The sequence below is a fragment of the Petaurus breviceps genome, unplaced genomic scaffold (genome assembly GCF_028583685.1).
Source record: "Petaurus breviceps papuanus isolate PSGF00001 unplaced genomic scaffold, PetGlider_PUasm1.0 90763, whole genome shotgun sequence".
NCBI lineage: Eukaryota > Metazoa > Chordata > Mammalia > Diprotodontia > Petauridae > Petaurus > Petaurus breviceps.
Genome location: NW_027187340.1, coordinates 402,722 through 416,057, shown reverse-complemented (window position 1 = coordinate 416,057; position 13,336 = coordinate 402,722). Strand labels below are relative to the sequence as shown.

At 39.0% G+C, this 13,336-nt stretch overlaps 1 protein-coding gene across 10 annotated transcripts in view; it reads right to left on the bottom strand.

The window, feature by feature from the left end:
- The window catches only part of RAPGEF4 (Rap guanine nucleotide exchange factor 4), a 350,706-nt gene that overhangs the window by 38,608 nt on the left and 298,762 nt on the right, over positions 1-13,336 (bottom strand). For all 10 annotated transcript variants that reach the window (XM_069068411.1, XM_069068412.1, XM_069068413.1 and 7 more), the window contains one exon: positions 12,636-12,733. In XM_069068411.1, coding sequence (XP_068924512.1) covers positions 12,636-12,733 — 98 coding nt within the window. The remainder of the gene's footprint in view (positions 1-12,635; positions 12,734-13,336) is intronic.

Sequence of the window (13,336 nt, the reverse complement as noted above, 5' to 3'; positions counted from 1 at the left end):
AAATGGCAAACCACTCTTGTATTTCTGCCAAGAAAACCCCAAATGGGGTCACAAAGAGCACAACACAACTGAAATGACTGAAAAACAAATTCCTGACAGTTCCATATGGTTCCCATCATGCTAATATACACATAACTATTTTACAAAGTTGAGAAGATAACAAGAATTTTAAATGAGCTCACTCACATCATGTTATTTCTTAGTTGGAATTTACTCCTTTTCCCCTTGGAAGCTCTGTTCAGTAGTCAGGATGAGGCATCTATATATTTTAGATAGGGTTTGAAAATTGCATACTTTTGCATTTGAAAATTGTGCCCCCTGTGAGTTACTGCCAACCAGACTCTCAAACCTTAGCTGAAGAGAGGAATTCACACATTCAGCTCAACTTCTCACATAATAAATATTTTCCAGAGTAAAACATTCTTCCATTAGAAATGAGTGTATTTCTTCTTCTTTTTTTTCACTGGTAAATGTTTAATAAATTGTTCTTGACACACTTTTAAGTTTATTCTGTTATTAGCATTTTCCCTATCTCTTTCTTTTTTTAAATTAAAGTTGATGTTTATTTTTAGTTTACATCATTCATTTCCACAAGATTTTGAGTTACACATTTTCTCCCTGTCTTTTCCCTACCCACCACCCCAAAATAGTGATCCCACTGTATATCCCCTTCCCCAATCTGCTGTCTCCTATATCCTCACCCATTCCCCCTCCAACTTTCCAGTAGGACAGGATGGATCTCTATATCCCAGTACCTGTATATCTTATTTCCCAGTTGCATGTAAAAAAATAATTTTTTTTAAACATTTGATTTTAAAACTTGGAATTCTAGGTTCTTTCCCTTCCTCCCTCGTCACCTACCCTTACTGGGAAGATAAACATTTCAGTATAGGTTATACAAGCATAGCTACGCAAAACATTTCCATAGTGGATATATTGTGAAAGATTGACTATATTTCCCTCCATTCTATCCCATTCTCCACTTGTTCTATTCTCTACTTTGATCCTGTCCCTATTCAAAAGTGTGTGCTTCCCTCCCCCCCCAACCTGCCCTCCCTTCCATAATCCCCCCTGTCATCCCCTTCCTCCCTACTCTCCTGTAGGGTGAGATACCCTATTTAGTGTATATGTCATTCCCTCCCTAAGCCAAATTCAATGAGAGTAAGGTTGATCTGTTCCCTTTTGCCTTCCTGTTCTTCCCCTCCATTGTAACAGTTTTCCCTATCTCTTCTATATGGGATAATTTACCCCGTTCTGTCTCTCCCCATCTCATTATATTCCTCTCTCACCTCTCAATTTCACTTTTTAAGTATCATCCCTTCCTATTCAATGGGTCCTGTGCCCTCTATGTATACCTGTACACATATATACACACACACATATATGCCTATATACCCTCCTATATACACATATGTATATATATATATATATATATATATATATATACATTTATATTCCCTTCAACTATTCTCATACTGAGAAAAGTTTCATAAGTTACAATTATCCTTTTTCATGTAGGAATGTAAATAGTTCCACTTTGATAAGTTCCTTATGATTTCTTTACCCTGTTTACCTTCTCATGCTTTTCTTGCTTCTTGCATCTGAATGTCAAATTTTCTATTCAACTCTGGTTTTTCATCAAGAATGCTTGAAAGTCCTCTATTTCATTGAATGACCATAATTTCCCCTGAAACATGATACTCAGTTTTTCTGGGTGGGTGATTCTTGGTTTTAATCCCAGCTCCTTTGACCTCTGGAATATCATATTCCAAGCCCTTTGATCCCTCAGGGTAAAAGCTGCCAGAACCTGTGTTATCCTGATTGTGCTTCCACAATATTAAAATTATTTCTTCCTGGCTGCGTGTAATATTCTCTCCTTGATCTGGGAATTTCGGAACCTGGCTATAATGTTCCTAGGAGTTTTCTTTTGCGGATCTTTTTAGGAGGTGATCAGCAGATTCTTTCAACTTCTATTTTGCCCTCTGGTTCTAATACATCAGGGCAATTTTCCTTGAGAATTTCCTGAAGGATGATTTCTAGGTTCTTTTTTTAATCATGGCTTTCAGGTAGTCCAATAATTTTTAAATTCTCTATCCTGGATCTATTTTTCAGGTCAGTGGTTTTTCCAATGGGATGTTTCACATTGCCTTTTATTTTTTCATTTGTTTGGATCTGTTTAATAGTATCTTGATTTCTCATAAAGTCACTAGCTTCCATTTGCTCCAATCCAATTCTGAAAGAATTATTCTCATCAGTGAGCTTTTGAGATTCTTTTTCCATTTGGCAAATTTGCCTTTTTAAGGCATTCTTCTCCTTATTGGCTTTTTGAGCCTCTTTTGCCATTTGAGTTAGTCTATTTTCTTCAGTCAGGTTGTTGACACTCTTTTCATGATTTTCTTGCATCATTCTCATTTCTCTTCCCAATTTTTCCTCCACTTCTCTTATTTGATTTTCAAAATCCTTCTTAAGGTCCTCTATGGCCTGTAACCAATTTATATTTTTCTTGGAAGCTTTTGGTGCTGGAGTTCTGACTTCACTGTCTTCCTTCTGTTCCATGTTTTTATCCTTTTTGTCCACAAAAAGGGAATTCAAAGTCAGATTGCTGTGCTTGCTTTGCTTCCTTTGTTTGCTCATGTTACCACTCAATTACTTGACTTTTGAGCTTTTTGCCATAGTAGAACTCTGCTTTCAGAGAGAAGAGTTTTGTCCCAAATCACTGGGTTTTTACAGTTGCCGGAGCTATTAGTTGGCTGCGCTCTCTGAAGCCTCCACTGGCTCTGGCACCTGGTCACCCACCCCAGGCCCTGCACCCTAGACAGAAATCCAGATCCAAGCAGGTTAAAGCAAGAGTGATTACCCCTCAGAATGTTTGCTTGGTCCCCCTACTATCTGCAGGCCAGGAGCTCTGAAGCAGCCACACAGTGGTGGCTGCTGTGTCTCAGCCGCTTCTCCCTCCAGGGGGCAGATGCCGGACCACACTACTGGACCCCCCTGTTCCCAAAGTCCACTGACCCCTCACTTTGTCTTTGGCATTTATGGTTTGATAATTCTGGAAACCTACTGGTGATTCACTCTCCCAAAGTCCCTCCAGCCGGGGCTGGTCGGGCCACCCTGGGGCTAAAACCACAGACTCACGGGGGGCTGAGCTCTTCTCCCAGGGTGCTGCAATGGACTCTTCCTGCCAGCCTGCTGGGCTGTCTTCAGTGGGAGGTTTATTTCTCTCTGTCAGTTTGTGGGTTCTGTAGCCCTAAAGTTGGTTTAGAGTCATTTTTTTAATAGGTATTTGAGGTGATTATGGGGGGAGCGCAGGGAGTTCTCCTGCTTCTATGTCACCATTTTGGCTCCTCAATGAGTGTATTTCTAAATGATAATATCAAAGTGTCCCCTTTTGCCACGTAGTCTGTTGTGCCCTAGATTGCTGCCATCCTTCCTACCCTTAGTCTTAATTCTATTGCTAAGTAATTTTTTTTTTAATTTTTTAAGCAATCAGGATTAAGTAACTTGCTCAAGGTTACACGGCCAGTTATTTCTGGGTGTGGTGCTGAGTGTCTGAGCCCAGGATTCGATCTCCAGGTCATCCCAACACTGGAGCCGGTGCTCTTACTCACTGAGCCACCTGGCCGCCCCTAAGCAATTGGGGTTATGAAACTTGCTCAAGGTTACACAGCCAGGTGTTTCTTAGCCAGGGTGCTAAGTGTCTGAGCCTGGATTCAATCTCCAGGTCATGCTGACACTGGAGCCGGTGCTCTTACTTGCTATGCTACCTGGCTGCCCCGTATTGCTAAGTATTTACATAACACTTATTACTAGTGGTAATAAATGAAAACACTTTACTGAGAGAATCTTGATAATGTGATTTTTCTGTCACCATTAACAGTATGCATGAACTGGGTGTACCATGTTAAATGTATGGGGATTAATTTATTCAGAGTACAACCAGTCCTTACCCTCAAAAAGCTCAGGAAGACAAGTCAGATTAACCTATACAGTTCAACACAAGAATAACTAGATATGTGCATAGATATATTTGTAAATATAAATACACTTTAGTGACATAAATGAATAATCCTTGGGAGCACAAACATGAATGGATCGCTGAAGGAGGAGAGAAATTTCTTTGAGAATTAGCAGGACACACAGGGTAAAAGTGTGGGATCAGTTTCTAGTAGATATAAGAAGCTAGGTTCTCAAGGATGGAAAGGACAAGATTTGATGGAATGATAAATGGAGCATTTTCAAATTTACAAAGTGCTTTTCATACATCATCCAATTATATCCCCAAATAACCCTGTGAGATAAGTATTTTGGCTATTTTTGTCCCCATTTGGGGGATGGCAAAAGTGGGACTCAGGGAGCTAACTGACTTTCAAACGGTCCCAGAGGTAGTAAGTGTTGGAGGCAGGATTTACCTCTAAGTGCAATGTCCTTTCCATTAAATTCTGTTTTTTTTTCCTGGTAAAGGGGAGTCCAAAGAGGGAGGATTAATGATGGAAAGAATATATGATAATTAATGATTTTGCTATTAATAATTACTTATAATTATAATAATCAGATATGAGTAAATGAAACAGAAGTTGTAAGTGAAAGACTGCTGAGAGATAAGGTACATGCAAACAGGATTACCAACTCTGAGTGAGCCCTGGAGTTCAGGGATCAGGAGTTTCTTTGGTATGAAAGAGAGGGGGTCATAACAGAGATTGAGGGGATGTGGCACAAGGGCTACATGAAGAACATGTCATCAACAGCTATATTTAGGACAATGTACAGGGACAGAGGGGCAGAGGCAGGCAGGCAGGCTACCTACCATAGGTCAGATGAAAGATGTCCAGTGCCTAGAAGACAGCTAAGGCAAAGGGAATGAATACGTCTCAATTCACTGTTACAGAGAGAGATACCACACGAAACAAATAATCCCTTCTTAGCCTTCAAGCCTTTGCTGTACTGTTCCCTTTGCCAGGAAATGTGAGTGTAGTTGCAAAATATCTGTCCATATGTCCAAATCAGAACTCTTTATCTCCCCTTCCAATCCCACCCTTGCCTCCTAACATCCCTATTTTTGTCCAGGACACTACTGTCTTTCCATTTACTCACATCTCTCATCTTGGCATTATCTCTGACTTCTTACTCTCTTTACCCCACGTATTCAGCCAGCCACCAAATCCTGACATTTCTTCTTCCACAACACTTTTGGTAGTGGTCTCCTTTCTAATCCCAGGGCCACACCCTAGTGCTCATCTACATTTAGCTAATAAATATCCTACTAATTGGCATCCTTGCTTCAAGTATCTCACCTTCTAAATAGCTATCAAAATGATTTTCTAAAGTTCAGCTCTGATATCTCCTCCACTTAATAAACTCTACTGGTTTCTTACTGACTCTAGGATTTAAATATAAACTCCTCTATTTACCTTTTAAAGTCCTTCATAACTTGGCCCCTATCTACCTTTCTAGTCTTATTACCTATTACTTTTCTTCACACACTATGTGGCCAAGCCAAAGTGGTCTCTTTCCTGTTTTTCACACTGATTACTCTACCTCTCACCTCTACGTTTTTTGTTTTTGTTTTTTGCACTGGCTGTCCCCTCGCTTAGAATGCCCCTCTCCTCTGCCTCCTAGAAACCCATCTTTAAATTTAAGTGGCATATTTTACATCAAAACTTTACTTTCCTGATTCCCCTTGTTGCTATTGCCCTTCCATCCAAAAAATTTACTTTGTGTTTATTTTGCACACATTTATTGGTGAACACATTGTCGTCATCCACAGAATGTAAGCTTCTTGAGAGCAAGGGGATGTTTCATTATTGCTGTTGTATCCCCAGTACTTAGAGAAGAGTTCCCCACACATTGTAGGTATTCGATAAAGGCTTGTTGATTGATGGATGATTGTTGCCCAATTATATGTATATGACTTTCCTTCCCTTCAGACACATTTTACCCCCATTAAACTGGATCACTTGTCCACTTATCATGATACAGTATTTTCCCCCTCCTATTGACATAATTTCCCTACTTGTAGCATCTTTCCTTACTTCTTTTTCATTCATCAACATCCAGTACAAATACTAACATCCATCTTTGATCCCTTAAGCAAGAGTGATTTCCCCCTCTGACAATATCCTATTATCTTCTTGTCTTCTCTTTATAAACTTTGAGGGCACGAGGAACCTTAATTATCTTATATTGCCTTCAACACCTAGCTCAGGACTTTGCATATAGTAGGTATTTACTAATTAAAAAAAATAAACAAATGGAAAGAGGAAGGAAACAAAGGAAAAAGATGAATGAAAGATGATTCCAAGGATCTTAGCTATCCCTAGATAAGGGGCCAGAGGGCAATGCTATTACAATTGATGGAGGCAGAGAATTGGACCAGCTTGTGGAGGAATGAGTTTTGTTTATTGTTAGCCATTTGAGGCTACACATAGAAAGACTATAGCCAGTGATATGCCTGGGTTAATGAGTGGTCTGGGATGAAAATGTAGTCCTGGAAAATGCCTGGATAAATATAACAGACTTTTTTTTAATGTCCATATGCCTATGGTTAGGAGATGTCCGAATAATAGCCCCAAAGATATATTCATTCTCTCTCTCTGTCTCTCTCTCTGTCTTTTCTTTACATTTTAAGAACAATGTTGTTGGGGTTTTTTTTGGGGGGGGGTGTTGTTTTTTTTTAACTAGGCTGTGTTTGGGAAGGCAGTGCTGTTAGTTTCTTCATCTATCAAATCAGGAAAGCAAACTAAAGAAAGATATAACAGTAATCAGGGGCGAATAGATAACAAGGTAGTGTCAAGACAGAACATTATTCCCTTTTGACTCAACTTCCTCTCTGGTCTTCTTCACCACCTCCACCAGCAGCCTTCCCACTATGGAATGCCTCTACCCTGAGATCCACTCTTCTGACTGGTTGAGTTCCTAGTCCAGACCACAATTTCTTGTGGTGCCCCAGCCATGCTCCCTTCTCTCCTGTCTACTTCTCTGGACTTCTTCTCTATCTCCTCACTGGTAGCTTCCCCCCACCTTTCTAGCTCCCCTTTAGAATGTAACTTCCTTGAGTGGACGACTTTGTTTGCTTCTATTTGTATTCCCCATGCTTAGCACAATACCTGGCATAAACTAAATACCTAATAAGTTCTCTCTCTCTCTCTCTCTCTCTCTCTCTCTCTCTCTCTCCCCCTTTCCTTCAATCCCTTGTCTCTCATCTTCTAATTCTTCTAACTGCTTCTCCATGGTGGTCACCAATCCCCTAACTATTTGGGTTGCCTTATGATACTTCATTAGCCTGGGCCCTCACTAGCTATACGACCCTGGGCAAGTCACTTAACCCTTTTTGGTCAGTTCTTCATCTATAAAATAAACTGGAGAAGTAAATGCCAAACCACTTCAGTATCTTTGCCAAGAAAATCCCAAATGAAATGTCACAAAGAATCAGACACAACTGAAATGACTGAACAACAATCCCTCAACTCCCCCAATATTATTGAACAGCACACCAAGAAGTGGTCATTGCCCCCCCAGACCCCATTTCTTAGCGATATATTTAATATTCTCCTCTGTACTATCTAAGGACTTCTGTTGTTCTATACATTTCAGCATGTGATTATATATAGAATTACAAAATGTTAAGAGCAGGAAGGGGCCTCAGAAGCCATCTCATCCCCCTAGGACCAGAAAGGAATCTAAACAAATACCTAGCCAGTCTGGGTTTGAAGATTTATAGGAAGAGCTTCCCCATTTCCTCCCATTTTTGGAAAACTCTAATTACTAGAAGTTTTTCTTACTTTGAGCCTAAATCTGACTCTGTACAACATCCTTCCAGCACTCCTACTTCTGTCCTTGGAGGACAAGTACCCCAAGGCTCAGTTATCTCTCTTCTGCATGATGACCCTCCAAGTACTTTAGAGAGATGTCCAGTCCTCTCGGTTGCTTCTCCTAATTCTTCTAAGTGTTTCTCCATGATGGCGGCCAGTGCCCTCTCTGTCCCAGCTGCCTTTCTTTGGATGAGTTCCAGTTTGTACTTAGTGTCACCTGGCATGTTGGTTAGAAATGCTATTCTTGTCTCTCTCCTGAGATGATGAACTTCTTGAGAGTGGGGATTATGTGTTGCATTTCTCCACAAGCCACACAGTGCCTTGCATGCTGCTGAGCACATAGCTGGCACTTAGTAAATACACTTTGAAAGAATGATTGATTGATGGGCTCAACCCAAATCCCGGTTAGGAACATTATTTCATAGATGATATCCATGGAATCTTCCAAAAGGTAATTGCTTTTGGCCTCAGAAAAGTGCTTCATGGCCTAAATGTTCACGTATTATGTACAAACTACTTCTTTGTGTGAAGACATAACTCACAGTAATACTAATAAAGAGCTATTTGTCAGGAAAAGGTATTTGGCCCCAAGAAGTACACATGGGCATCCCTTTCAAAGAGGGTACAAATTCCTTTCCACTGCTCAAGCATTCAAATGGAAGAATGATCCTGACAAGCAGTAATGGCTTGTAAGGATGCAGGATCATCTGCGAATAAACAGAGGCTTAAAAATTTAGTGTCTTCCCCACAGAGAGTTGGATATAGCCATGCTTTATATCTTTGTGCCAACACACTCTACAAGAATCAACTGGCAAGAGAAACACCCATTTGCCTTCATGTTGTAAACATATCACACAACACCTTAAATAATGTTCCATGGAAGTTTTTCTCTTCCAGTCCTGATTTCCCTCTTTAAAAACGACTTGCTATTGGAAAAATTTAAAGTCTGATCGATGCAATGACCAACCACAATTCCAGAGAACTGGTAATGAAGCATGCTACCAGATGGAGATGTGATGGATTCAAGTTGCAGCACGGGATGCACATTTTTGGATACAGTCGATATGAGGATTAATTTTGACTGACTATGCACATTTGTTTTTCCTTCTTTGCAAATGAATTTATGTGGGGGTGCAGAGTGAGGAGAAAGAGGGGACCTAGAGACAGGGTTGCCCCCCCAAAACCAAGAAAGAAAATAAAAAGACAAAGGGGAGGAGTCATTAAAACATGTTTTTGAAATGCATAAAAGATTAAAGAAGAAATCATCTAAAAATCAGGGCAGTCTTGAAAATAATATTGAATTGATTATATACTTTAAAATAAAAGCAATATTTGCATAATGGATTCATTGTTTCATGTACAAGACAGCCTCTCAGTTCTACTCTATACATTCAAATAGTCATTTCAGTTGAAGTTCAAGTTTGGAATAAAAAAAATTAAGTTTATTTGGCAAATGACTGAAAAATATACGGATAGGTGCATGATCAGGCTTTATAAACTGCTAGTCTAAAAGAAAAGGTCATGAACTCTACCAGCATAAATAGAAAAGGGGCACTGGTTGTCTTGAAAGAGATGACACTGTCCCTAGCAAGTTTCCATTCAAATCATTCTGGGATACTTTTACAATCTGTAAAACTTCACTTCTAGCTAGTTTTGACAAATGCAGAAATCAATTTTAAAATACAGAATGTTATACTTGGAAGGGATGTCAAATAATATGTTTGGTTCAATCTCTTCATTTCATAGGTGAGAAAAAAAGAAAAGTAAAGTGATTTACTCGAGGTCATATAACAAGTTAGGAGAAGAATAAAGATTAGAATTAAAAACCTTTCCCCCCCCATTTTCAAGTCTGTGCTATGCCACAAGGTATCCTTTAAGGTCCCATGACCCTTGATTTTAGCTCATGGTCCCATAGCCTCTGACACAGGCTTCCCTATCATGTCTTAAGAATATAGTTGTTGGGGGCAGCTAGGTGGCGCAATGAATAGAGCATCAGCCCTGGAGTCAGGAGGACCTGAGTTCAAATGTGGCCTCAGACACTTAACACTTACTAGCCGTATGACTTTGGGCAAGTCACTTAAACCCAATTGCCCTCCCCCCCACAAAAAGGCAAAAAAAAGAATATAGTTGTTTCTGACCTTGTGACCCAAATTGATCATTACCAATCTTCACTGGTTTCTTGTCCAATATCCAAAATCACTTCTAGTCCAGGACAAAATACAATTAAACACAATGCATGGGAAGACTAACAGAAGAAACAGAGGTAACTGGGATCATCAGATACCTAGAAACTGGTTGCTCTGTCATAAAGAAATCTTAAGTATATCCAAAAGCTATCAGTTCTACAATAGCGGGAGGAAGAGCTAGGCTTTTTTTTTTTTTTTTTTTTTTTGGTAAACTGGCACTTTTTCTCTAGGTTCTTGAGTGCTGACTATGGGCAGCTCCAGAGAGGAAGAAAAGCTGAAGCTGACTTCAAAGGCATTTCCTAGAGCTGTTGCTTTGTCACTCCACTATGCAGGATTTTTTCTGATTTGGTTCCAGAATCAAATCCATTATTTTATACATATCCTCTCCTTTTCTCATAGTATGCTACTAATAAAAACCTAGATCTAGGGATAAATGTGTAGAAAAATGAACTCTTCTTATGTATAGTACTATATAAAATGTCTAAGAAGAAAACAAAACCCAGATCACATGATAGTAAATCATAGGTTTGAAAGCTGGGAAGGATTTTGGAGGTCATTAACCAACCCTCTTATTTTATAGATGAAGAAAAATGACAGCAAGTTGCCCAAGGTAACTCAGCTATTACTGGGCAGAGGTAAGACATGAGTCCAGAGCCTCTCCTAAAGACATAGTGGCTACAGTCACTTGGTTTTATGTAGTGCTAATCATTTGGCAGTGCCTAGGTGTCAATGTCCTTGTTATCTATTATGGAATCTAAGCAGACACATAGTAATTGGCTTCTCTGCCATTTGAACTGGTCCCATGGCTTTCCTCCAATAGCACCTTTGACTTTTTACCTACTTTATGTGCTATAAGTAGAAAAGAAGTCTACCACTGGGATATTTTAGTGTAATTCAGCAAATATTCATAGAGTACCTTCTAAATACAAGATCAATCAATCAAAAAGCATTTATTAAGCACTTGCCACTTGTTAGACACTGTGCTAAGTTTTGAGGATGCAAAGAAAGGTAAAAACAGTGCCTGCCCTCAAGGAACTTACAGTCTAATGAATGGAGGGGGTAGGAGTAAATACAAGATATGTCTAGAGTAGATACAAGGTAATAGAGGATGGAACTAGACATTGTGGAGACTAGTCAAGGATTCTTGCAGAAGACAGATTTTAGCTGAGACATGAAGGAAAGTAGGGAAATTCAGAGGCAGAAGGGTGGATGGGGAGAATTCCAGGGATAGGGGACAGTTGATGCAAGGCACAGAGATGGAAGATGGAGTGCTGTGTGTGAGGGGGGCAGTGGGGCTGAAAAGAAGAGAACGTGGAAGAGAGCAAAGTGTAATAAACAGATTATGAAGAGCTTTAAATAGCAAAGAATAATAACTACTAAGCTTTAAAGTTTGCAAAGCACTTTATAAATATCTCCTTTAATCTTCACAATAACCTTGTGAAGGAGCTACTGTTATTATCACCATTTTACAGATGAGGAAACTGAGGAAGACAGAGACTAAGTGATTGTCCGTGATCAAGTGGGCAGGAATTATCTAAGTCCTTGTTTGAACTCGTGTCTTCCTGACTCCCCATCCAGTGTTCTATCCATTGTGCCACCTGGCTGCCTTTAATGTTAAACAGAGGACTTTATATTCAGTTCTAGAGGCAATATGAAAGCACTAGGGCATTGGAGAGTAATGTCATGAGCTCTTCTTCAGAAAAATCACTTGGCCACAGAGTAGAGGATGTATTGGAGTGGGGAGAGACTTGAGGGATGGAAATCAATTAGAAGTTTATTGCAATAGTCTAGGCTAGAAGGGATGAGGACCTGAACTAAGGTAGGATTATGTTAGAGAAGAATATCTATCTATCTATCTATCTATCTATCTATCTATCTATCTATCTATCTATCTATCTATCTATCTATCTATCTATCTATCTATCTATCTAATCTATCTATCTATCTATCTGTCTGTCTGTCTGTCTGTCTGTCTGTCTGTCTGTCTGTCTGTCTGTCTGTCTGTCTGTCTGTCTCTCTGTAGACTGACAGTGAGGAGGTGAGAATGACAAAGAGGTGTTTTAAGCCTGGGTAATTAGGAACATGGTAGTACCTTTGACAAGTACTAGTGACTAGGATAGTAACAGTTACATGGATTGTTTCAGGGTTATTTTGATAGTTATATAAAAGTTCTGTGTGACTTGGATACTTTGCTGAGGACTGTATTAAAAGGGTTGATATAATAATATCTAAAATCTTAGCAGCAACAGATTAGGAGCAAACTATTTTTCTCATGCCTGAATGGCGATTTCACATTAATGAGTTCACAGAAGTCACTACTATGTCTGACAACACATTTATGTTTAAAAATAGTTTATTTTAACTGTCAAATTTCAAAGTAAATGGAAAAGTAGACTATCTTTTTGATGCAGAAATGGTAGGAAAGGTGCTTTTGTAGTAATGCTTTTCAATAAATACCAGAGCCTCAAATAGTTTAGAGCATCTTTTTAAAGAATCTTTAACCAAAATATGCTTTAATTTTTTTTTTTGGTAGGAAAGACCAAACAGCATTCCAGGGCATTTCTTTTCCTTTTTTTAAGCACTAAGATTACACAAGCTTTTTGACTGAAAATGTTGTTATGAGAACAGCATCCATACATACCAGTGAATCAAATTGCTCTCGTGGGCAAGCGAACAGACGTCCATTAACAGTGAGTGTTGTAAATACCGAAACATCGTTAGGTTTAAGCACCACCTTTTCTGTGAATATAAAAGCATAAGACTGCACATTAAATGCATCTGAAATTCACTGCACTGCTCTAATCACACCAACAAATTGTCAGCCATGTGAATTACCTGAATGTGGGCAGTGACTGTGTGAAACACATTACTAAAGAACCTACTGAATAAAAAAGACAAGGCATACTCAGGCCCTCAGTGATAGAAAAGAAAACCCCATCAGAAATAACCACAAAGCAAAGATCAAAATAGCCAAGGGTCAATTTATCTAATTCCAAGCTGCTATTGTAATCATGTACATAAACTACATTTGCCATCTATCGAACATACTGTTTCTACTAGGCAATAATGCAGAGTAGTTGGAGGGGAGGTGAAAACTTTATAAAACTCATATGGTTTCTGTTTTAACATTGGACTTTGAATACATAATATTTACATTTTTAAAAGACTTTCAGTGCAATTGCTTCGAATTATTTCCTTTATTTACATATTTTAAAAATACTTTCATATTTAGATAGATCTGTCATCTGGTCTTATTTAGTTTTGTTTGTTTATTTCTTTTGTTTTAGCTAATTTATCGATTATCTATTTTTATGTGATCAGGCAATTTAAATTCTCCATTTC